This window comes from Hibiscus syriacus, unplaced genomic scaffold (genome assembly GCF_006381635.1).
Source record: "Hibiscus syriacus cultivar Baekdansim isolate YM2019G1 unplaced genomic scaffold, ASM638163v2 tig00110503_pilon, whole genome shotgun sequence".
NCBI classification, from domain to species: Eukaryota; Viridiplantae; Streptophyta; class Magnoliopsida; order Malvales; family Malvaceae; genus Hibiscus; species Hibiscus syriacus.
In genome coordinates, this window is record NW_024062764.1 from 7415565 (window position 1) to 7443405 (window position 27841).

Here is a 27841-nt window from a genome sequence, read left to right on the forward strand (position 1 = left end):
TATCTTCTTCATCTTCATCTTCTCTCAAACGTGAAGAGCCAAGCTTGCAAAGGTGAGTTTCTTTGTTAGTTGGTTATTTGCTAAATTTATGGTTGGGTTTTGATCATTAGATAATAACTAAGCTTAAGGAAAGCTTAAGTTATCTTAAGATTGAAAGATAAAGAAGTTATGAAAGATTAAAGAAAATGAGTTTTTAAAGGAAATTATGGAAAAGAGTTAATAAGAGATTTTTAAGATGGAATTTGACTTGTCATCAATAAGAATAAGAGATTTATGAAGTTAGAAAAGATTTATAACAAATTTGAAAGTTTAGTAAGATTCTTAATTTTAAGAATCTTGATGAAATATGGAAGATAAATATGATTTATATGGACATAAGTTGGTTTCAATAATGATAGTTGAGTTTAAAGACATGATAGGGGATTAAAATAGAATAATTGAATGAAGAATTGATGAATTTCGGGCTTGAAATACAATTTCTGGACAAGGTGCATCGATGCACATTCATAAGTGCATCGATGCATTCCTTTAAAAGAAGAACATTGAATGCCTTTGATGCATCGATGCATAGCTAATGCATCGATGCATCCTTTTAAAATAATAACATCGAATGCAATCAATGCATCGATGCATAAGGAGCGCATCGATGTATCCCATTAATAATAGAACATCAAATGCAATTAGTGCATCGATGCATAAGGTATGCATCGATGCATCTCATTAATAAGGAAACATCGAATGCATTTTATGCACCGATGCACAAGTAGTGCATCGATGCATACCTTCATTGAAAGAGGAAATTGGCTTTTCTCTTAGCCTAAGAAGTGACAGTTTAGAATATATCAATTGGAATATTGATATGAATCTGTGTATTGTTATGTAGAGATAGAACGTGATCCGTTTCGGGACAATTGAGGAATTAGAATCGAATCAAAGCAAAGCTAAGGTGAGTGCAATTTATTTTGTACTTATTTTATTGAATTAACATTGGCTTGCGATGAGCCAGTGATGGAGTTACTATGGTAAGAAGTAACTTCTAAATTGTTATGTGATTACCATGTATGCATTAATACATAGAAATAGATGGAGGCTATGTTATATGATTTATATGCTTAAGTGAAAATGCAACATATGATATATGTTATTTGACATGACATGCATGGTTACATGAAAGAAAGCTATGTGACTACATGTATATGTGAAAGAAGCTATAAGCTTATATGCACATGTGATATATGTGATATGAATTACATGAAATGATTTACGTGAATACATGTATATATAATACATGTGATATGATATGAGATATATGGTTACACATACATGTGGTATGTGACAGAAGAGAAAGAACAAGTGATACGAAATGTATAAATAAATACCCATAGTATATGATACGAGAGCTATAGGTATAGTTGGCATGCCAAGAGTCAAGGGTTTACCTATGTTGAAAGGAACATATGGATAGTTGCCGAGGATCTTTATGACCTCTGGATAGTTATCGGGGTTCTTTGTAACCTCTGGACAGGTCCTTCGGGACGAATACTGAACGAATGTTTGGTGCCCCATGAGGGAATTTATACGAGCTGTGGTGACAGCATTAGTGCACAACCTCAATGTACTCACATACCTCTATTCTCAATAATATACATGGGCAATGAAATTGAAAGACAAATGAAAGTGAAAGTGATACAAGAAGGTAAGTTGCATGTGTGCATGACCTGATTGTATATTGTTATCATACAATAGATTCATGCATATTGATATGTCATGATTCAATGATATGAATGCACATACCTGAATTATATGATGTTATGTGTGTTTCTGGGTATAGTGATATATGTGTTATATGATGAGTATATGGTAAGTGGAGAGGATTATTGATAGTGTTTGCATATGTATGCCTTTTATTTATATGAAATGATATATGGTTATATTATATGTTTTATATGCCTCACTAAGTCTATGACTTAGCGTGTAAGTGATTTACACGTAGGTACCAAGAAACGAGAAGTGAAAGAATAGAAGTGGCAAAGACAGTATCACTACTAAAAGATCAGATCAGAAGTATTTGACAAAGTATGCATTTGGTTATGTATAAAGTGTTGGCATGTAATAAGTCATTAAGTACGAGCACTCTGATAAAGTATGTATTTTGTTTTAAATAAAGTTTTAAATTTCCCGGGATTTTTCTTAAGAGTCAAGGTTTGAAAAGTCAATGTGACACGTCGGACTCGTATCCGGGTTGGGTACAGGTTGGGTTGTTACAATGGTAGCAAATGGAAATGTCGTGGCAAAGTGGATGGAAATGTCACGGCAATACCACTTAGTGACAACACTAGCATCTAACCTCTCGACTGAGCACTACTTCTTTTAGTCGATAGAAATCCTAGCCTTGTGTCTAGGTTAGATTAGGCCTAGTTACTATCTAGAACCCCTTGCTTATTTGGATCCTCCCTAGTTTCTCTCGAACACTAAGGATATGTTACTTAGTCATTCTCTCGAACACTAAGCAATCTCCTAAGGAATGACTACTCTCATAGCTCCTATAACCTTAAGGCACTAAACATCATAAAAAAACAAATAACAACATACAAAAACAACAATCCATTAAAATAAAACTTAAATATCCATAAGAAACTCCCCCCAAATAAGACTAGTTCATGGTGGGGTTCGAATATTCCAAGCAACAAGGCATAAAATTAATCCGTTCCATACAACCAAATAAGATAAAAAAAAGAGCAAACAATAAAGGGATAGAGGAAAAGCCTTCGTCGTGCACTACCTGAGCTCCCCTCAGCCACCACGAATTGTCCAAGCTCGCTATCTCCTCTCAGACGCCTAGCTCGCCACTCCCTCTAGATTGTTAATGGAGGAATACCACGTCAAAAATGATTGAAGGAAAAATAAGAGACCTTTTTTCTTTTGGTAACTTCATCTCCTATTTATAGAGGGAATAAACCTAGGAATTTGTGTTAAAATTCCTAGGATACCCCGATCAGGTTCCCTTCATGTGAGGGGGTGAGAAAATGTGGCAGTGGTCCCCTACATGGCAGTTGGGCGTGGTCCCCTCCTAGACAGCTTGTAGCTGGGTGTGGTCCCAACAGAATCAGCCGACCCAGGTGGCAGATGTCCCCTCCTAGGTGATTGTTGGTCGAGGGCACGTGAAGACAAGGACAACTGACTCTTGAAAATATCATCTTTTATCTTTTCCACTTCCAAAATGTCGTCCAAGTTGGCATTTGCATTCTGCTCAGCAGTCCCAGCATGTCATGGCAATTCTCTTTGCTTATCCTTGCTCCCAAATCCTGCACATCAACTAACAAAACACCTTCCCCGTAACGCAACATCATTTACAAAATAAAATGCCACGGTAAAGTATATTTTCACCACATGCAACTATATGCCCCTAAATGCATCTATATGATCTTATATGAGCTCTAAGACAGTTAATAACTTAAGTGAAAATGCCCTAAATATGGCCTTTTTACGGAGTTATCAGTAAGTGTTTGTTGAGTTTATGTGACATCTTTAGTTGGCTATGAGTGTTACATTTATTAGTACCAGAGCAACATGTTTAGTCGATTCTCGGCCTAAGCCGAGCCTAGGTTATATTAGAAATATGAACATGACAGTATGATGTCAAAATTACTGATCTGATATGATTTTATGATTTTATTAGTGATGTTACTCATTACTAATGTAATATGAAAATGTATGTGTTAGATGATGGAAGTTGAGAACCAGGGTAAGAATGTAGATAATATTATAAATATAATCAAGATTAAAACCGATTCAATTGAATTCAAGGAGACTTTAGTGTTTTGCCCTAGTAAGGTTAGGGTTGTCAGAATTTTCCTCTATTTTGTGGAAGATATACCTCAGTATTGAATAAGGTAGCTGGGTTAGAGGAAATTATCATAAAGCTTAGAAAGTATATAAAAGAAATCGAGAATTAAAAAGACGTAGAAATTATTGAAATTATCGATGATTTTGGAATGTCTACAGGTAAGTAAATTATTGAAATTTAAGTTTTTAGTCAATAAGATGACAATCATGTTATTCTTCAGAAGGATTTAGAACGAGATTGAAAAAGAGTAGTTGTTGATCCGAAAGACTTGAAAGGGTTTTACGATTATGGTAATTGGAGTAAGATTATATAAATGAGAAATTATATTAAGAATGACTTCAAGTGATAGATTAGTAATTTATCGTTGAGAATAAAATTCTTGAATAAGTTGCATTAATAAAGGATTGTCTTAAACAAGCATTTTCTTAAAATTTATTTATAGTAACAAAACTGTTGGATCTTAGCGTTAGAGTAAAACGGATAAGTAGGAATTTCCTGATAAAATTCAAGGAATGATATTCCCAGAAAATTAAATGGAATTACCATTTGATGAATTTGATATCATTATGGTAAATATAATTGACAACTGAACAGTTAAAGTTAGATTAGAGGATAATCTGATAGTTTGGGAAATTCTAGACGTAACCCCTAATGAATTATTTTGATTACCTCCTGATCGAGAAGTGGTCTTTAAAATTGATATTTTTCGGGCATAGTGCCAATTTTGATGGTCCTATCTCGGATAGCTCCGACATAATTCAGAGAGTAAAAGGTACAACTACAGGAGCTATTTAATTGTAGTTTTATCAGATTAAAAGTATCTCCATATGGTATACTGGTACTCTTTGGTAAAAGAAAAATGAATAGATGTGGCTATATATAGATTATCATCAGCTAAATAAAGTGACAATATAAAATAAGTACCCTCTTTCAAAGATCGATGATCTATTCGATAAACCTAAAGGTACATCATAATTTTCGAAGATTGATCTTCAATCAGAGTATCACTAGTTAAAGATTAAAGAGTAATTATAATTAAGGGTGTCCATTTTTCGGTTTTAATTGACCGAACCAAATTAGTTCGGTTAATTCGGTCAGCCATCGAATTAGTTTGGTCTGGGAACAGTTAATAATTTTTTTAGAATTCAGTTAACGATTAATTCAGTTCGAAATCGGTTAATTAACTGAAATTAAATTTTAAATTTTAAATATATTATATATAACATATGGGCTCAGCCCAAACCATTCAAAACCCAATTAATAATTTAAGATCCAATAACTTTTAAACCTAAATCAATATTAATTAATTAAAATATCCATATAAAATTTTTATTTTATAATTATATATTATTTAAATTAATTGTAAACTATTTTTTGAATTAAAAAATATTCAATTTTTATATAAATTAGAATTTTTATATAAATTAGAATTTTTTTAAAAATTTTAGTTAATTCAAAAATTAACGGAATTATCCAAAATTTATTCGGTTCAGTTAATATTTGCAAAAAAAAGTTCGGTTAATTCGATTAATGGTAATTCAGTTTGGTCGGCCACCATTAAAGATTAAAGAGTAAGATATTTTGAAGATGATTTCAGAACCCGATATAGATATTATGAGTTTACAGTGATGTCATTTGTACTAATTAATGATCCATCAATATTTATAGATTTAATAAATAGAATGTTTTAGTAGTAAATAGATACTTCGTGGTCGTGTTCATAGATGGTATTTTGATTTATTCTAAGATTAAAAAAATAGAGCACAACCCACATCTTCACATTGTACTTCAAACATTACGGCATCAAAAGCTGCATATTAAGTTGTCAAAATGGGAATTCTAGTCGTCAGAAATTTCTTTCCTTGGCCCCGTGATTTCAACAGAGGGAATCTCAGTAGATTCCAAGAAAGTACAAGCTATAATAGAATGGAAAACCTCAAAGAATTATTCGAAGTTCGTAGTTTATTGGGATTAACTAGCGGTTATCGGGGATTCGTGAAGAATTTCTCGATGATTATTTTTTCTATTTACAAAGTTGCTTAGAAAAGATGTACCAATTGTTTGGACTAAAAATGACAAGAAAACTTTGATACAATTAATAAAATTTTGACAAAAACACCAGTTCTAGGCATACAGAATCAGGTAAAGATTATGTGATTTGCAATTATGTGTCCCTTAATGGTTTGTGATGTGTCTTAATGAAAGAAGGTAAAGTAATAGTTTATATATCGAGACAACTAAAGATGCATGAATGGAATTATCCAACTCAGAATATATAGTTAACAACTATAGTATTTACTTTGAAAATATGGCACCACTATCTATATGGTGAATGATGATATATTTAAACAGATCATAAAAGTTTAAAGTATTTTTTTATTGAGAAAGAATTGGATTCAAGGAAAAGAAGATGGATCGAACTTCTAAAAGATTGATATGATTATTGATTATCATCTTGGAAAAAATTAATACAGTAGTTGACACACTTAGTCAAAAGATCTTCTTTGCTTTGAAAACTTTAAATAGTTGATTTTCAAGTGAAAATATGACGGTGTACTTATTGTAGAGTTGATGTTGAGACCTATATTGTCATATTTGATTAAATATCTTCCCAATAAAGATAAAAGATATTCAGAAAGGATTGAAAAAACGGTGAAATGATATCAAATATAAAAAAGAGATGATAAAGTATTTTTCAAAGTTTTAGTAAAGTCTAAGATTTATCAGTTATATGATATTGTAAAGAGAGTTAGTCCGGTAATTTACCAGTTGGCATTGCCTCTGGAAATGGATAAAATTTATAATGTGTTTTATGTATCGCTGCTTCAAAAGTATAGATTGAATACTTTACATGTGATTACATAGAGAAAATCGAGATTCAGTAAGATTTGTTATATGAAGAGAAACTGTAACAACCCGACTATTTACAAAATAATATTAATTGAAATTGGAGGTAAATTGTGAAAATGGTTGAAATTAAGTGACTAAAGTATAATTTATGAAAACTTGTATGCCATTTTCAAAGTAAAGGAAATTCAGGGACCAAGCCCTGAATTTCCCCTAAAAGTGTCGACAGGTTTGGTTATAACTAACGTGTTTTCTGATTTCAATCAGAAAACACAAAAGCTTTTCTTAAATTTTCACTCCTCCCGCACCTCGACTTTCAAGTCCGATTCTGACGCCGTTCGACATCCGATCGTCAAATTGAAACCACCATCGTGTTCGTTATCGAGTTAGGAACAATCCCCTTAAATTAATTGAAGCGAAACGCTGCTAAACGTCGGGAATTTCAAGTCAAAGCATCGACTTTTTTTTAGCTCTATCGCCGAGAAAATCTCAAATTCACCGCCGATCGTTGCTCAGTTTACGACACCTCCTGCACCATCGTGTTCCTTGTGTCGTTTCGAGTTCACCGGTGTCAACCTTGTCCGCCGTAGATGGCGGCGCATGAGGAGGTGGTGCAGTCAAAGATTCGGCCGATTTCAAATCGAGCTCTCCGCCGTTCAAAAATTTGAACCGATCGTTGTAAGTATCTCGAAATCGCTCAAAATAATTTTTAGAAAATTTTTCGGGATTTTTAGGGCCCCGGAGGACGCCTCACGCGCCACACGCGCCGCCGCAGGGCGAGTGGCTGCTGGAAACCGGTTTAACCGGTTTTCAACCGGTTCTGACCGGTTTGACCAGTTTCGACCGGTTCGAACCGGTTTGACCGGTCTGAACCGGTTTAACCAGTCTGACCCGACCAACCGACCCGACCCGACCGTTGACCCGATCGATCCGACCGTTGACCCGACCCGACCGGACCGTTGACCGTTGACCGTTGACTTTCTTTGACCAAAACTTAAAATGGCTTTGACCGAGCATTAAACGACCGTTAATCTTTTCCGAGTATACCTATCCTGATAGTTTTCGAGGTTCCAAATCCATTTCCGCTGTCCGTTTTGTCAAATTCGAACCCGAAGGACTCCAAATCGATGGTCAAAGTAGTTGACGTTGACTTTGACCAAGAATCTGAATTTTTGAAAAGTCATACTTTATGTTTTTCGACGTCCTGATTCCGATTCCGCAATTCGTTTGGCCAAATTCAGACTCGAAATAGCCCAAATTGATAGTCAAACCCGAAAAATGCTTATATACTTAAGAAGTCTAGTTTTGAACAATTAAATAGGATTTGGGACTGATAGATTATTATTGTTTGAAGGTACAAGAGACTCTCCGGATCGTTCGACAACTCGACCCAGCTCTTCTAGATCAGTTAAACCACGTGTGCCATTATTCACGCGTTCGAAAACTGTAGCAGAGCGTGGTGAAACCAGCAATCAGTAGATTTGCTATTTGAACCTATTGTCGAGGTGTGTTCCCTACTTATTACTGAACTGTTTTATTGGTTTTAATATGTGGTACACCGAATTCATTGGTTATTGTTTTATGGATGCACCAATTTAATGTGACAATTTACGGAATATGGCTGCTATCTAATTTTTGTTTTGAAATGGTATATGATTACCATGTTTTTGGATTTATGGAATTTATGTCACGGTGCAATTGAATTTTGGAATTGAATTACGATGGAATAGCTCTGATCAAGCTAAATGGGCCTAATGTGACTCTTGAGGGCCCCAAGATGTTTCATTAGGTCGGCGTTCCTTTGCTGTGTGCTTTGGGTAAGCTATATGGACTTATTGACTTGGGCTTAAGGATACAAGCTTCAGAGCCTATCCTTAAGTCGGCTTTCTTTTTGCTATGTGCATAAAGTAAGCTATATGGAAAATAATTTTGGGAACTACTGATGGTGTACCAGAAAAGGGTTTAAACTATGATTTTCAAAAGTTAAACTCTTTTACGAATTTGTGAGATTACTGGACTATGATTTGTACCTATTGACATTTTATGGAAATGTTGGGACACACTGAGCCTAGCTCACCTTTTGAAAATGTTTTCCCCCTTTCAGATACTGTTGGTTAGATACCTCGGTTCGAGCACTTGGAGGATCAACATATCTCTTGAAGTAAATCAGATTGTAATGTTTTTATCTTGCAAGTTGACTTTATTTTGGTGACATGGACCTTATTTTAAATATCGGATTTTATAATGATGACTCTTTTGCTATTACTGCTCGGTTTATTGTGATTTTGAATTTGAAGACATGTTTTAAATTAAATTATTATTTATTGGTACTATATTTACGAGTTGGATTTTGATAGTATAATTTGTTTATAATTTCATGTTATTTATAATGTGATTTTATATTGATAGAATAATGATTTTGGAAAATGTCTTTAATAATCATAATGTGATCCACTAGACTTAGTCGAAACGCATAGGCCGGGTCTAGGGGGTTACAGAAACTAGTAAATATTTTAGTATATAGAGACAAAGGACTGAGAAATAAAACAATTACACTAGTGAAAGTTCTTTAGTGAAATCATAAAGTTAAGGAAACGACTTAGGAACGAGGAAAAGACAATTTCTTTATCTCTTTACTTCAGGTATATAGATACGTAAAGAAAATTCGAGGATGAATTTTCTTTAAGGGGTGAGGAATTGTAATACCCCAAATTTTGACTAGCGACTAAAATGTAAGTTTTGAAAGTTTAAGGGCTAAAGTGTAAAGTTTGTAAAAATTTAGGGACCAAAAATGTAATTTTAAAAAATTATATATTTTAACCCTTAAATGAATAGTTTGGCCTAAAACAAAGATTTTCCTAGGAATCATATTCTTGGTATGGGATTTGTGCAAAAAGCTATAAGCGATAAAGTTCGGTATTGAAATCGGATAATCGGATCGAATCGAAATTTTACGAAAGTTTGAAGGATGTTAGAAAATGGTTGAAAACATTATTTGCATATTTTATATCAAATAAATTTGGCTCAAAACAATGTAATTTTTAAGATTCTGTTGAACAATGGAATTTTAGTGACTAAAGTGCAATTTTTAAAAATTGCATGGCCAAAGTGAAAAGTCAAAGCCAAGTTGATTCAACTTTGAGCACATGAATAATTTATTGGAGAATATGGTAATGGCAACTGGTAATTTTTAAGAATTATTAAGGGTATTTTTTAGATTTCTCATTAATTGAATTTTAAATTCAATTATATTGCATAAATGCCAAGTGTATTGGCTATTAAATGCTAGAATAATCAAGATAATCAACATATTTTTAGCTATTCTTCTTCATTTGTCCGAAACTATCAAGCTTACCAAGGAAATAATTTTATTTTGATTTTTGAAGTCATACATTTGATTTTTGGATTAAGCTATTATATAAAGAATTAACATACATGAAATTCTCTATCATTTGCTATAAATATTTCATGGTGAAGATGCTTGTGTGTTGAGATTGAGAAATAGGGTTTATGTAAGGTTTTTGAATTTTGAATAATTAATGAAAGATTATTGTTGTTGAAAACATTTTGAAATTTCGATATAACCAATAAAGTGTTAAGTAATTTTAAGATTTTATATTCGCTTTAAAATATTATATTCGATTCAATTATTCGAATATTTCAAATATTACTCCAAAGTTTTCAAATATCATTTTTACTCCTTACTAAATGAAAATTTGAGTTTTATACTTGAAATATATTTGAAACAATTTTTACAAAGTATTTCAAACCAAAATCAAGTCAAAATTGAGATTTTATAAGGGTAGTACCGATAATGGCCTTACAGTATTGATACCCCCAAACATCGAAGCCAATTTAGGTATTGATACCCTACATGGTACTGATACCCTTATATATAGTATTACTGATACCATAGTTAATGGTACCGATATTACCTCTTTGTTTTTGACTCTGAGAATTAACAGAATGTAAAATGGGTACCGATACCATGACTGGTATCGATACCATGACCGGTATCGATACCACAACGGTCAAAATATTTAAATTTTATACAGGTAGTACCGATACCCCTATGAAGAAGTATAGATACCCATACGCTCCTAGCAGCTTTTTCAAGTGGATTTCACACCATAACGACTCTATTGACTCCACCAAGATTTCTAACGTTCAGAATTCATTTGAGGTGTATTTAAACAAGTTCTGAATCCATTGGTGAAAAAGAATTACACAATAATTTAGATAGAAACAAGAGAGAAAGCATCAAACCTCAAGTTTGAGCAGTTCAAGCCAAAATCCTTTCAATATTCATTTTACTTTCAAGCACACACTTTGTGCTCAATTGTATTTTTCTTTGAATGTTTTTTCTTTGTTCTAGAATTGTGCAAACATTCTACCTTGTGAGGTTTTTCTGTAAGTTTGCAAAATTTGTAAGTTTCTCTTTGAGAGAGAGTGTTCTCAAGATTTTGGGGTATAATTCTTGAGGGAGTTGTAAGGTTACTCTTTGTCCTCAAAAGAAAGACAAATTAGTGAATTTGTGGAAAATCTTTAGTGTGGATACCTAAGGTAGTGGACGTAGACTTTGATTGAGAAAGTTGAACCACTCTAAATCGTTGTGCAAATATTTTCAATTTTCTGTCAAAGCTTCCACCAAAATTTTAATTATCAATTCACCACCTCTTGGCTATTTCATCCGATCGATTAACTCAATAATTGGTATCAGAGCTTATCTCATCTGAAGGTTTTACCACATATGTAGAAGATCCGTGAATAGTTCAATCAATATTCAAGTCATCAATGGCCTCTACATCAAACTTCTACTTCGTTCTTGATTCTCAGCCCGTCAATAAGCCTCATTTCTTCAATGTAGCTAACTATGCCTATTGGAAGAATATGATGAAGTTCTTCATTCAAGCTAGAGACATGGGAGCATGGAAAATCATGATGAGAGGATACTCTGAACCATCCACATATCTGGAAATGCAGAGTGAAGAAGATACGAGATTATTTCAGCTCAACTCAAATCTATCCATATTCTTTTCTGTGCATTTAGACCAGATGAATACGAGAGAATATCATCTTGTTCAACCGTCGAGGATATTTGGGACAAACTTCAAGCCACACTTGAAGGAACCGACGAGGTAAAAGAAACCAAAATTAGTCTTCTTACTCATAGTTATGAACATTTCAGGATGAAACCAGATGAAGATATCAAAGCTCTGATGGATATATTCTTGGTGATTGTCAATGGCCTCAAGGCATTTGGAGAAATAATCCCAATGAGAAACTTATGAGGAAGACAATTTATTCTCTTTTAAAAGCTTGACAATCGAAGAAGACTACTATTATCGAAGCTAAAGACCTAAAGTATTTAACTCTCGATTGGTTCTCTCCTTACTTATGAAATGATGATTCAAGATGAGGTAGATCTCGAAAAGAAGAACGATACAAAGAAGGAGATGGAGAAAAAGAAGAATGTTGGTGTTGCTCTCAAATCCACCAAAGATGAGAGTGACTTTGATAATAACGAGGATGAAGAAATGGTTTTGTTTTCCAGAAGACTCAGAAAATTAATGAAGCCAAATAGAGGAATAAAATTTCAACCAAATGAGGGCTTCAAAAATGAGTCAAATGAGAAGGACCCAATCATTTGCTATGAATGTAAAAAGTCTGGGCATGTTAAATACGATTGCCTACAATTGAAGAAGAATAGTCTTTCAAAGAAGAAGCATAAAGCATATGTGGCTTCTTGGAGCGATGACGAATCATCAGATAAAGAGGAACAAAAAGTAGTAAACTTGTGCTTAATGGCCACTGGGGAGGATTCTCAGGTAACCTCTAACTCATCTAATTTAGAAGATTATTCATTTGATGAGTTATTAGAGGAATATAATGGGTTGGCTTCGGATTATGAGAAATTATTTTCAAAATACAAGAAAGATATTTCAAAATTGAAAAATGAAAAAGATCTCATATCCAAAACCAACAATGATCTTGAAAGTGAAATTAAATAATTGCAAAATAAAATAGAAGATTTTGGAAAGAAAAATTTGGATTTGCAAAACTTACTTTCAAGGGTCAATGATGATCATCAAAAGAAAATTGATGATCTTAAAGCTTATTTCGATAGAGTTGGACCAAAACATTTTGAAAAAGGAGAAAATTCAAAATCCAACTAAATTAAAAAGAACTTTAAATCTTACAATCATAGAGGTCCCCAAAGAACATCAAATGGTAAAATCATTAGAAGTATATGGGTTCCTAAAGGACTCAATACTACTAAAGATAAGGATATCCTAAACAAATGGATACCCAAGGGGATAAGGCTTTTAGGGACTAATGAATATGGACCCAAAAGAATTTGGGTACCAAAAATAAAAAATTAATCTATGTTTGTAGGAAAAGGAGCATTGCTTTAAGGCACGAAATACAAGTTCAAATTCATGGTACCGGAGACAAGATCCGGCTTACAGAGCTTAACGACAAAATATAATAGTAACCTTTGGTGACAACTCAAAAGGTTACATCGAAGGTATATGTACTATAGGTAATACATCTTCTATACAAATAGAAAATGTATTATATGTGAATGGGTTAAAGCATAATCTATTAAGTATTAGTAAATTGTGTGATAAAGGATACAATGTCTTATTTGAAACAAATGGTTGTAAAGTTGTTGACATTGCATCTAATCGGATTATGCTTATTGTTCATAGAATAAGAAACATTTATATGGTGCATTTAGATTATATTAATATGAGTAATTTATGCCTAGTTGCGAATGATGAACATGATAGTTGGTTATAGCATATGAGACTATGACATACAAGCATGAGTGTTTTGCAAAGACTAAATCAAGGTAATTTAGTAAGAGGGTTGCCAAAACTGAAATTTAATCTTGATAAAATCTGTGATGTATGTATTAAAGGAAAACATAAGAAAGTTTCCTTTAAATCCATTAATGATGTATCAACTAGTAGAGTGTTACAATTGATCCATATAGATCTTTTTAGGCCAATTAGAACAACTAGCTTGGGTGGAAAACAATACGCCTTTGTGTTGGTAGATGACTATTCTAGATTTACTTGGGTTCTATTTTTAATTACTAAAGATGAAGCATTAGAAAATTTTATCACTTTTTCAAAAGTAATCCAAAATGAAAAAGGTTACTCCATTTCAAGTGTTAGGAGTGATCATAGTAATGAATTTGAAAATCTTGGATTTACTGATTTTTGTAATGCAAATGGAATTAGCCATAATTTTAAGCACCTAGAACCCCTCAACAAACTGGAGTTGTTGAGAGGAAAAATCAAACTTTAGAGGAAATGGCTAGAACCATGCTTTGTGAAAATAATTTGCCAAAATATTTTTGGGTGGAAGCCACAAATACCGTTTGTTATGTTATCAACCGAGTAATGATTAGGCCTATTTTAAAGAAAACTCCATATGAAATTTTCAAAAATAAAAAGCCTAACATTAGTTATTTTCATCATTTTGGATGTAAATGTTTTGTTTTAAACAACGGTAAAGACAATCTTCGCAAATTTGATGCTAAAAGTGATGAAGGAATTTTTTTGGGTTATTCCTTAAATTCTAAAGCTTATCGTGTATTTAATAAAAGAACTTTAGTGGTAGAAGAGTCTATTCATGTTGTTTTTATGATAATCTCCTCCTAAGGAAGGATTCTTGTATTGATGATGACGTAGGTATTATAAATACAAATGACGTGGGAGAATCATCATCAAAGGAAGAAGTGAAGGATAAGGAAACTCAAGATGCCTTCAAGAATCTAACCATTGAAGAAAGGGAAGTCACATACCCAAGAGAGTATAACTATGTCATGGTGAGATTTTAGGTGATCAATCCAAAGGGGTAACTACTCGATCTTCTCTTAGGAATATTTGTAATTATGTTGCATTTATCTCATGAATAGAGCCTAAAAATGTTAAAGAAGCATTAACCAATGAAAATTGGATCATGACTATGCAAGAAGAGTTAAATCAATTTGAGAGAAGTAAAGTATGGACATTAGTTGAAAGGCCTAGTAATAAATCTACTATAGGTACTAAATGGGTGTTTAGGAATAAGTTAGATGAAATTTGTAACATAGTGAGGAACAAGGCTAGACTTTTTGCTCAAGGGTACACTCAAGAAGAAGGAATAGAATTTAATGAAACATATGCTCTCGTAGCTAAGATGGAAGCAATTAGAATGTTGTTAGCATTTGCATGTTTCAATAAATTTAAACTATACCAAATGGATGTTAAAAGTGAATTTTTAAATGGTTTTACAAAAGAAGAAGTGTAAGTGGAACAACCTCCTGGTTTTGAAGATTCAAAATTTCCAAATCATGTTTTTAAATTGACAAAAGCACTATATGGTTTAAAACAATCTCCTATAGCTTGGTTTGAAAGACTGACAAATTTTTTAATTGAAAAAGGTTTTTCAAAAGGGAAGGTTGACACTACATTGTTTATAAAAAGAAAAGGTAAATATTTATTGGTAGTTCAAATTTATGTAGATGATATAATATTTGGTTCTACTAATGATGCTCTTTGCCAAGAATTTTTAAAGCTAATGCAAGGTGAATTTGAGATGAGCATGATGGGGGAGCTTTCATTTTTCTTGGGGCTCCAAATCAAGCAAAGGAAAGATGACATCTTCATCAATCAATCAAAGTACGTTCAAGATATGCTAAAAAAGTTTGGATTGGAGAATGTAAAACCCCAAGCCACTCCTATGAGTTCATCTACAAAGCTTGAAAAAGATGAAGGAGGTAAATGTGTTGATGATAAACTTTATAGGTCAATGATTGGTTCTTTACTTTATCTAACCGTAAGTTGACCGAACATTATGTTTAGTGTTTGCTTATGTGCTATATTTCAATCATTCCCTAAGGAATCACATCTACATGCCATTAAGAGAATCTTTAGATACCTTAAGGACACTCCTAGTATAGGACTTTGGTATCTTAGAGACTCTAGCTTTAGCTTGCATTCCTTCTCGGATGCGGATTATGGAGGATGCAAAATAGATAGAAAAAGCACCTCTGGTACTTGTCAATTCCTAGGAAATATGCTAATTTCTTGGTTTTCAAAGAAATAAAATAGTGTTGCATTATCTACCACTGAAGCGGAATACATTTCAGCATGTAGTTGTTGTACATAAGTTTTATGGATGAAACAACAAATTTTAGACTATGGAATTGAAGTAGGTACCATTCCTATCAAGTGTGACAATACTAGTGCTATTTGTCTCACTAAAAATCCCATCCAACACTCTAGAACTAAACACGTTAAAATTAGACATCATTTCTTTGGAGATCATGTCACAAATGGAGATGTAGTTCTAGAATTTGTAGATACTTTGCATCAATTAGCCGATATTTTTACAAAACCCTTGGATAAAGATAGATTTTGAACACTTAGGAGAGAATTAGGTCTAACAAACCTACTTTGATTTTGTGTTTAAAATAATTTTAGCACTTTTAATTATTAAGGAAAAATGCATGTAAAAATAACATTTTTGAATGCCTTCTATGCTAATAGTTAGGGGGAGTTTATGATCTTTGGTGAAAAATAATAATATGTTCAAATTAGGCTTAAGTTTGATTTTATTGATTGAACATTATTAATTTTCGTAATATGAGTTGCCAATACCACTAGAGTTGATTAATTTAGCATGCAAAGTGTTTAAATGCATATTTTTGACCATTTTGTGCATTTGGCATCGATACTGGTCACCCAGTACCTATACTCCTCTTGCTAGGTATCAATACTGTTTTTAACAGTACCGATACTACTTCAACGGGTATCGATACCCTTGTATCGATACTACGCAAACATGCCTTGAAGTATCGATACCCCTCAAGGGGTACCGATACCTCCTTTCGGGTTTAGGCTTTAAAATCCCTAAAATAACATCTTTTTGCCAAAACCCTCAAAAGATAAAACACACATTGTTCCTCTCCATCTCTACCCAAAATCTTCATTTTGCTCAAATCAACGATTTCAAGTCAGAATTCAACAATTTTTGAACTCCAAATCCTACCAAGGTTATTAAAATCGTGCAAACAACACTACAACCTACTCAATCTCGATTTTTTCAAGGTAATTTTTCTAAACCATTGTTTTATTGATTTTTGAACATAGGAATAATTCTAGTTAGTTTTAGTTCAAATTAGTGATCAGACATTTCATAAATTATAGTTTTACACTATAAACTACAAGTAATTTTATCAAAAACACATTTTTAAAATTTTCAGAATTTTCAAATTAAAAAAATGTTTTTTTAATTAGTGTTTTTTATTTAATTATATTGTTTTCATGAAAACTATACATATTATAATTTTTCAAACTTAGTTTTCAAAATTGTTTTCAAAATTGCCCTATTAGACACTAGTATTAGAGAACATTGAATATTGAGGACTTATATTAAGTTTTGGGATTTATTGTGTTGCATACATATGTTGTTTAATTGCAGGTGTACCATCCCATTCTGATTTTCTTGAACCATGTCTCAAACTCATAAAAGCCCTAGGTCTAGTTGATCAAACCAACCAAAAAACCCACCTCCAATTTAATCTCAAATTCCACCTCCAAATTCAAATCCAAATGAACCCGAAATGACTATTCTCAACTCTTGTTTTAACAAACCTAACCATAGAGGTCTCTACTCTAGGTACGTTAACCATTTTCTACTTCAATTTGATAACCTTCAAATACCTTCATACCCTCAAATCCTGGCAATTGATAACCTTTTTAAAGTAAAACCAAATGTTTATCAGCAACTTGTCCATATTTTCTACTCCAATTATGTATGTGTGCAAAATGAGTCCCAAACCGTGACTGAAAGTATTCGCTCCTATCTCTTGGGGCGATACATTAATATAGACTCAGAGTATATAGCTAGTACATTTGGACTAGATAACCGAGGGGTAGATAATGAGAGAGATTTAGTATCGTCTCCTTATGAAGTCAAGTCTAGTGCGAGTGTTTTAGAATACCAAGAAAGTTTTCTACATCTTATTATCTCTTGGTGGTTCAGACCATCCGGAGGAAAATACTCCACACTTAGAGCTCTTAACTTATGGTGGATACATTATATCCAACATAATAAGAAAATAAATCTCCCTCAAATTATCTTTGGGGAACTAGTAGACACCATAAACAACATTCCTTCAAAACGAGTCGAAACTTTAGTTTATGGTTGCCTACTTAGTAACATATTCATCAAATAATGTCTTAAAGTAGACCTTGATGTAGTCATCCCACTAACCACAAAAATAAACTTCATATCTCTACGAAAATCGGGATGGTCAGGAGACAAAACAGAATGGGTTCACTCAACAAAGAAAACACCCGGTGCTAGATCTTCACGAGCTTCTCCGGCTCCAGCTCAAGAGCTTAAAGATCTCTTACGGGATGTCGATGATCCCATAAATAAGACTGATGACGAGCCATCCAGGCAAGAGAGTCTGATGCCTTCATACTTTCGATCTTTCATTGAGATATTTGACTTGAGGTTTTCTTCCTTAGAGTCTCAACTCACGGCTCAACATTTAGAGCAACAAAGGGAAACTCTAGCTCGCTTTGACGAACTCAATGCTAGGGTCGATGCGCTTACACGAGATGTGACTTCTATGCGAGCACATTTCTCTCCTCCCTATCCTCCGATGTATGACTGACTTTTCTTGCTAGTTTTCTTTGTTTGAACTATGAACCTTACATTGTTTAAACATTTTGATGGATTTGTTTGTTTAACAGATTTGGATATTTGGTTGTTTGATTGTTTGTGTTTTGGATGTTTAATTTTGAATAATTAGACTTTTGAACTTAATTGAATGATTATTTCATTAGTTTATGTATCATTTACATTTTAGAACAATTATAACCAATCTCTATTGCATATTGTTTATGAATATTGATTATGTGGACTAATGACTAATATTTCTCTTGACTATGATCTTAGCAGCTATATACATATATACATAAATTAGGCAAACTTGTTTTAAAATAAATCATAGAGTATTTTTGATTTAACAAAAAGGGTGAGAATATAGTAAGGGGGAGTGGGGAGTTAATCTTTCAAAAATGATTTTTCAAAAGAAAATCTTAAAATTTCAAAAATGTTTTGTTATATCAAAAAGGGGGTGATTGTTGAAAACATTTTGATATTTCGATATACCAAATAAAGTGTTAAGTAATTTTAAGATTTTATATTCGATTTAAAATATTATATTTTTAAAATATTATATTTGATTTAAAATATTATATTCGATTCAATTATTCGAATATTTCAAATATTACTCCAAAGTTTCCAAATATCATTTTTACTCCTTACTAAATGTAAAATTGAATTTTATACTTAAAATATATTTGAAACAATTTTTACAAAGTATTTCGAACCAAAATCGAGTCAAAATTGAGATTTCATAAGGGTAGTACCGATATTGCCTTTACAGTATCGATACCCCCAAACATCGAAGTTAATTTGGGTATCGATACCCTACGCGATACCGATACCATTATATATAGTAGTACTGATACCATAGCCAATGGTATCGATACTACCTCTTTGTTTTTGACTCCAAGAAATAACAGAATACAAAATGGGTACCGATACCATAACAGTCGAAATATTTGAATTTTATACAGGTAATACTGATCCCCTATTAAGGAATATCGATACCCATACGCTCCCAGCAGCTTTTTCAAGTGGATTTCACAGCACAACGGCTATATTAACTCCACCAAGATTTCTAACGTTCATAATTCATTTGAGGTGTATTTAAACAAGTTCTGAAGCCATTGGTGAAAAATAATTACACAAGAATTGAGATAGAAACAAGAGAGAAAGCATTAAACCTCAAGTTTGAGCAATTCAAGTCAAAATCCTTTCAATATTCATTTTACTTTCAAAAACACACTTTGTGCTCAATTGTATTTATCTTTGAGTGTTCTTTCTTTGTTCTAGAATTGTTCAAACATTCTACCTTGTGAGGTTTTTCTGTAAGTTTGCAAAATTTGTAAGTTTCTCTTTGAGAGAGAGTGTTCTCAAGAATTTGGGGTATAATTCTTGAGGGAGTTGTAAGGTTACTCTTTGTCCTCATAAGAAAGACAAATTAATTAATTTATGGAAAATCCTTTGTGTGGATAACTAAGGTAGTGGACGTAGACTTTGGTTGAGAAAGTCGAACCACTTTAAATCACTGTGCAAATATTTTCAATTTTCTGTCAAAGCTTCCATCAAAATTTTAATTACCAATTCACCCCCTCTTGGCTATTTAATCCGATCGATTAACTCAACAATTATGTCTTTGATGTTGGAGATTAATTTTCAAGCGTATATGATGTTTAAAATCAAGTGTAGAATGATTTAAAGCATTTGGCCTAATTAGGGTTTTGGTGATTGATTGGATTTTGGTTCAATTTGATGTTGCTTTGATTATAATAGTATAAATTTGAAGTAAGGAAGTTGAATTCATGCTTGAAATTGAATGAAAAGCTAGCCTTATGACCATAGTGATATTCGACCATTATGGAAAAATATTGAAACTTTTTCAAGTTTATCAAGTTGTGTGGATGAATTTGGAAAGTCAAAGAAAGTTTAGGATGAAATTGAAAGCTTTTGAATGTTTAAGTTTTGATTTGAATATGTTATTTAGGTACTGGAAATTTTATGACATTAATGTGAAATGATCATAATGATGAAGGGTCATTATGGATTAAATAGGAAAGTTGATATGAATTCTAAAAAAAATTCATAATTAGTGGTTGGATTATGAAATTAGTAAAAGTTGAAGAGTTGATAGTGAAACTAAATATTCATGGAATTTAAGGAATATTTTGAGAAGTTTGAAATTATGATGGAAGTACGATTTAGTTTTACATCGATTTAAGTATCGATTTTATTTTTATCAGATTTTATATTTAAGTTTAAATTATGTTAGTTCGATACTAACATATAGCTTGAATATTTTATGATGTTACATGATGTTGTCAGAATACGGTAAATTTAGTGATCCAAGTAACTCAAAAGAGAAGGAAAAGATGTGGAATTAGAAGATTATCGTGGAGAAGTTTCGAAAATGAGGTAAAGATGAGTGCATTTAACTTGTATTTATGTTATCGAATAAACATTGGCTTGTGATGAGTCAGTGTCAGAGTTACGTTAATAAGTGATTCCTAGTGTTATGTAAAGTGTGATTCAAGCCTATATGTTTATTTAGTAAGTTAATAGAAGTAGTGAATAAATTAAGGACGTCAATTGGTGAAATCTGCCTAAAATTTATGTTCTGAACTGTAAGTTTATAAAATCACCAGAAATTTTACGAAAATGATTGGAGGATGAATCTTAGAACATTGGATTCTTATATCAGTCTAGTTTTGTTTGGAACAAACGAAAACTAATTTTGAGGGGTATAAAAAAAGATATGAAATTTTGATCGTTGATAGGTCAGAAAACAGGATAGCAGATTCTGCCAAAACAACTTCTGTCAGTCAACTTTGGAAATTCGCTATAAATTGTACAAGTGGAACTAGACGGAGTGCCTTATATGGTTAGATTTTTATTCGAGTCTATTTTTCAATGGTGAAAACATAATAATTTTAATGTATGTATATTAATACAAGATAATATTTATTTGAAGGTAGTGCAAACTCCTAGAAAATGAAATTTCCATAAATTGTGTAGTGGAAGCAATTTAAAGTAAAGGATTAAACCTAAAGCTTAGTGAGGCTTATATTTTGATTTATAACTAAAGTGTTAAAGTGGGTGCAAATTATTTATTTATTTGGTTATTATGATCGAGGATGACTTGCGATAAGTCAACTTCATTTTATTTTTCCATTACGATTTTCAAGTTCTTATAATGGAATATTTTCATAATATTTTTCAATAAGTTTTATGAATGATTTTGGGTATGAACTTCCCAAGTATGATATTTATGATGATTAATTCTAAATGTTTAATGTTATCATACATTTTACAGTAATCAGACGTTTTTCAGTTATCAGATGTTTTACAGTTATCAGATGTTTTACAGTTATCAGACATAGATTAATAAATGTTATTATGATAATAAATATAAGCACATTATATTTTGGATTGAGAGTCGTAGGTACATTTGGCATGCCATTAAGTTGAGTACTTTTTAGGTTATGATTGCACTGAAGTGCATCATATATCAGTTTCAGTTCAGCTATGGTACATTGGTGTACCCTATGATCAACACCGTTGGTGCATAGGTTATGACTGCACTGAAGTGTATCATATCTCAGTTTCAGTTATGATTCGACACTGTGTTGTGCCTAGTGCGCACCTTACACTCACATACCTTGTATTCTCTTACATATACACTGGGATATAACAGTAAATGTGAAAGTTATGACAATATATGAAAGAAATAAATATAGAATTGAAAAGAAAGTTATGAAATATGTTCGAATGAAAAGAATAAAAGTTATTTATGATATTTGATGATAACTTACATGATTTTTGATAAAATCATGAGATGATGATTTTCAGGTTTTCAGAAGGGAAACAGCTTGACTAGCGCGGTTTGAAGTTTTAAATATTTTTATTTAAATTACAGTTTATTGCCTATATTATATGGAATTTATGTTTTAGCTATACTTTTGTCTCACTGAGTTTTACTTAGCGCGTTATGATTTTTATACGTAGGTTCGAATAAAGTAGAGGACATAAAGTGGGGAGCTTACCCGCATCCTATGGAAATCAAACCTACAGACGGTATCAATAAGACATCATAACTTTGACTTATTAGTGGCATGTACACTATATCTATTGGGTTGCTTTATCATATTTATTTTAAATGGGTCTGTGATAGTAACTATGATTATTTTCTTTAGTTTTGCCTACTTTTAGTATTAATCGTATTTATGAATGAATAGTATAAATGGTTTTAAATCAAGCAGTATTAGGCAGTTATACATAGATATGAAACAACATTAAACTGCCTAATTACTGACTGAAAACGGATTTGTTTTCAATGATTAAATAATATTTTACAAATTTATATGATTAAGTAAAAAGTGTTTTTAAGTTGAAAAAGGAAATAATTAAGTGAAACAAAATTTTTAAGCATTTATGTTCAACAAATGTATGTTGAATTCATGTGACATCTTTAGTTTGTATTACGAGATGTATACGGGCTGTGGGTGTTACATTCTGGGTTCATTTCATTTTGGTCCCTGAATTGTAGAAAAAAGAGATTATAATACTCAATCTTCAGGTCCCTCAAATTTTGTTGGTTATGAGTTCTGGTCACTAATTAAATTTAAAATAAATGAAATAATTTCCTATTGATCCTTGTAATTCTTGGTTAGTTCTAATTTATTCTATGAATTTTATTTATTTAGTACACACTTTTTGTTTGTATTTATTAAGACATTAATGTGGCTCACATGCTAAGTATAATTTTTTTAAAATTTATAGAATACCCCTTAAAATTTGATGACACTTATTCTTAGATTTATTTAGTACTCGAATCAATTTTCAAGAACATACTTCGTAGAATGGGCGTGAAAACTGTAACATATCAAGGTTGTACGATTCAATACGACGTTCGAACAAAAATGAACTTGAAAATAATTGAGTACATCATAATAAAAAATAAACAATAATTATCTTTTAATAATGACCTTGTGTTTATTTATCTTTGATATGTTTCTTTAAGTTCTAATTTCTATTCATGCTTAATATATGATCCTAAATAAGTAATAAAGGAATATTCCCTTATAGGGAATAGATAGATGGGATAGCATTTCCGTTGGAGAACATACAAATCTCGTGATTTTTTCTCAAAATATAGAATATTCTTTTAAGTTAGAAACGGATTAATTAATAAGTGATAAAATAAATCCTTAGATAACTCTTGATTTCTAGCATTATTTACTTACACTACCGAATGATGTATAACCGATTAGGTACCAGTTTTGGGTGTTGTGGGGGTGCTTACCCTTCCTTATGCGTAACTAACTTCCGATCCCTAAAAAATAAATTTCTTATAAACATAGATCAATTTGTTTTAAAAAATAAATTTATATTTATTTAAATTATTTTTTAATACGTTTTAAGTACTCGACCTACCTAACCCAAAGATCGATGGTGATCCTAATTTAAATTTTATTTGATTTTTAAAATAAATAAATTTTTACACTTTTAAAAATAAAATCGTTTTCGTTTTGATAAAAAAAACATTACGAGACACATAATCCTAAATGTTAAATACATAATCTTTATTTATAAAGCCAAATAATTGGTCATCAAAAAATTTTATTCCATAAGAACTCTTGTCTAAAAAATATTTAATTTATTAAATAAAATCAATTACGAAATAAAACTTTAACCACTAGAATTACAATAAAATTTAACTTAGTTACCAATTATAATTTGGGTCAAAATATAACAAATCTCCTCATTGACCCAAATTTCATCGAAACTTCAACAACTTCAATCTTTACATAAACTGCATATTTGTTGAAACATCATTTTCAAGTCTTCAACAACTTCAATTCTTACACAATATTCATTGAAGTATCACAAGATCAATCGAGAATTACTCTTCTACAGCTGAAAATTTTTTGCAATAAATTCTTCTTTCATTTCTCTAAAATCACTAACAAAATCTGTAGCAACAAATTCCTTCAAAACTGTACGGCCCGAACTATAACTCTGATACTAATTTGTTATTATAAGATAACGACATATATAATTATCACCAAATAAATTATACACCAAGTTTTAACACGGAAAATCCTTTCAAAAAAAAAAAACACGGGCAGAAGAGAAAAAAATACTAATGTCAAGAGAGAAAAAAATACAAGAGGAGTCCTTATGGACAACCTAAGCTCTAACCCTAACCCTTGATATATATTTATATAGATAAATACTTGATTACATAAGAAACTAAATAAAGTAAAAATTTATTTTATAAAAAGCTACTTAAATAAAAAATTTCATTTTAATAAACTTCTCAACTTTTAATCAAAACAGGTTTATTACTTTCCCAATTTCTTAATTAAATTGTGAAACTATGAATTTGAACCAAACTTTAATAATATAGAAATAATATTATATTTTTAAATTAGTTTTTAATATTTATTATTAAAATTTATTTGTAAATACTAAATAAAATAGTTGTAAATATCAAATTACGTTAAATAAATTTGAATCCATAATTTTCTATAATTGTAAAACAATTTTTTATCTATGCATTTTAAATTAGTCAATTTTAAGTAAAAGCACTTTTAATTTAGAAAAAACGCCTTCATAAAAATCCAATAACAAATTAAGTTGGCTAATTTCAAGTAATAATTAGGTTGCCTAATTTTATGTAAATGAATTCGTATGCCAATGAATTATTGGTTGTTAGCATACCAGCCCATCCCTATTTAAACCAGCCTTCTTTTCCATTCTCTCTTCAGGGAGGAAGCGGAACTGATTCTATTTCATCTCCTTTCTCTCTCAACTGCCCTAAACCTCACATTTTGATTACCAAGTTCTGCAACTTTTAACATGGAGACCATCACTCGGAAGGATCAGCAAAGCAGCTCCTTGGACCCTTTGAATTGGGGTGTTGCAGCCGAGTCACTCAAGGGGAGCCATTTGGATGAAGTGAAACGTATGGTCTCCGAGTATAGGAGGCCGTTGGTGAAGCTGGGTGGTGAGACCTTGACGATTTCTCAAGTTGCAGCCATTGCTACACGTGACTTGATCGTCAAGGTTGAGCTTTCAGAGGATGCGAGGGCTGGTGTTAAGGCCAGCGCTGATTGGGTGCTTGATGGTATGAACAAAGGCACTGACAGCTATGGTGTTACTACTGGTTTTGGTGCTACTTCTCATCGAAGAACTAAGCAAGGAGCCGCCCTTCAAAAAGAGCTCATTAGGTAACATTTAATTCATGCATGTAAATATTGTATTCCATCAGAAAAAGAATAAATGAACTTTATTTATTCAGGTTCTTAAATGCTGGGATCTTCGGCAATGGAACCGAGTCATGCCACACGCTTCCCCACTCAGCAACTCGAGCAGCCATGCTTGTGAGGATCAACACCCTACTCCAGGGATACTCTGGGATCAGGTTCGAAATTCTGGAGGCAATCACGAAGCTTCTCAACCACAACATCACCCCGTGTTTGCCGCTTCGTGGCACCATTACTGCATCTGGTGATCTTGTCCCTCTTTCCTACATTGCTGGATTGCTCACTGGCAGGCCTAATTCCAAAGCTGTTGGACCCCATGGGGAACCCCTCGATGCCCAGGAGGCCTTTCGTCTAGCAAACATCGATTCTGGGTTCTTTGTGTTGCAGCCTAAAGAAGGCCTTGCTCTAGTCAATGGCACTGCAGTTGGTTCAGGCTTGGCTTCCATGGTTCTGTTTGAGGCAAACATATTGGCTGTTCTTTCAGAAGTTTTATCTGCAATTTTTGCGGAAGTCATGAATGGTAAACCAGAGTTCACCGACCACCTCACACATAAATTGAAGCACCATCCGGGACAAATAGAGGCCGCTGCTATAATGGAACACATACTTGAGGGAAGCTCTTATGTTAAAGCAGCTAAGAAGTTGCATGAAATGGATCCTTTGCAGAAACCGAAACAAGACCGATATGCTCTGAGGACCTCGCCACAGTGGCTCGGTCCACAGATTGAAGTGATCAGATTTGCAACCAAATCTATCGAAAGGGAGATTAACTCCGTCAATGATAACCCTTTGATCGATGTCTCAAGGAACAAGGCATTACATGGTGGCAACTTCCAGGGTACCCCAGTTGGTGTCTCAATGGACAATGCTCGTCTGGCTATTGCAGCTATCGGAAAACTTATGTTCGCCCAATTCTCTGAACTTGTTAATGATTTCTACAACAATGGACTCCCATCAAACCTCTCCGGTGGAAGGAACCCAAGTCTGGATTATGGTTTCAAGGGTGCTGAAATTGCAATGGCTTCCTATTGTTCTGAGCTCCAATACTTAGCTAATCCGATCACCAACCATGTTCAAAGTGCAGAGCAACACAATCAAGATGTGAACTCCTTGGGATTAATCTCTTCAAGAAAAACCGCAGAAGCTGTCGATATCTTGAAGCTAATGTCATCTACATTCTTGGTGGCACTTTGCCAAGCTATTGATTTGAGGCATTTAGAAGAGAATTTGAGGAACACGGTGAAGAACACCGTGAGCCAGATAGCTAAGAAAACGCTCTCTATCGGTGCCAATGGTGGACTTCACCCGTCAAGATTCTGCGAACAGGAATTATCCAAAGTTGTGGAATGCGAATATGTTTTTGCCTATGTCGATGACCCTTGCAGTGCTACCTATCCATTGATGCAAAAGCTGAGGCAAGTTCTTGTTGAGCATGCATTGAAAAATGTTGAGAATGAGAAGAATACAAGTACTTCAATCTTCCAAAAGATTGCAGCTTTCGAAGACGAATTAAAGGCTGCTTTGCCAAAGGAGGTTGAGAGTGCAAGGATGACACTTGAGAATGGAAATGCAACAATTCCTAATTGGATCAAGGATTGCAGATCGTATCCGTTGTACAAATTCGTGAGGGAGGAGCTCGGAACTGGGCTGCTAACCGGAGAGAATGTCGAGTCACCGGGGGAGGAGTTTGAAAAGGTGTTCACTGCCATGTGCCAAGGGAAGATCATTGATCCAATGCTGGAATGTCTCAAGGAATGGAACGGTGCCCCTCTTCCAATCTGCTAGTTTTCTTTTGTTTCAATCGTGGAAATTTGTTATCTAATACTTTTCTTTGTGTTTCACCTATTGTTGCATGATTTTTCTTGTAAGAAAAGTAAATAATATGAATGTGTATGAAATGTACGATTATTTCTTATTATATATCTCCGTGATACAAGTGAGCATGAAATATATTCTTCCACCCCTAAACTCCCTTCGAAACTCTTAATCGTAATATTTGGAATGAAATTGAGAATAAAGTACCCTTGATGAACTAGATAACTCAAATAGTTTTAGCTCAATTCAACTCAATTGAATGTTTAGTCTTAATGAGATGATCAATCAAAATCAACTGACGGCTCTATTTCGTTTTAAGGTAATGTTAAAAAAGCAAATCTAAACTAGATTACTCAAATTTTTTTACCTTTAACTCAATTGAATGTTT

General features: G+C 32.7%; 1 protein-coding gene across 2 annotated transcripts; it reads left to right on the plus strand.

Annotated features, from left to right (window-relative positions):
* Window positions 1-4884: 4884 nt before the first annotated feature.
* On the plus strand, window positions 4885-27606 carry LOC120129821 (phenylalanine ammonia-lyase-like). 2 transcript variants are annotated; one of them, XM_039147226.1, is made up of 4 exons: window positions 9252-9258; window positions 13564-13573; window positions 25273-25602; window positions 25674-27606. In XM_039147226.1, exons 3-4 carry the CDS (start codon window positions 25340-25342, stop codon window positions 27421-27423), a joined length of 2013 nt encoding a protein of 670 aa, XP_039003157.1. In that variant the 5' UTR covers window positions 9252-9258; window positions 13564-13573; window positions 25273-25339; the 3' UTR covers window positions 27424-27606. The 2 variants fall into 2 exon arrangements, with proteins under 2 accessions (XP_039003158.1, XP_039003157.1); XM_039147227.1 differs by lacking the exons at window positions 9252-9258; window positions 13564-13573 and adding an exon at window positions 4885-4895.
* Window positions 27607-27841: the final 235 nt, after the last annotated feature.

Bases quoted from the DNA above. Each gene is read 5' to 3' on its own strand.
- LOC120129821 (XM_039147227.1), top strand. From the start codon at position 25,340: ATGGTCTCCGAGTATAGGAGGCCGTTGGTGAAGCTGGGTGGTGAGACC. The intron at 25,603-25,673 runs GTAACATTTAAT...TTATTTATTCAG, and splicing joins CTTCAAAAAGAGCTCATTAG to GTTCTTAAATGCTGGGATCT.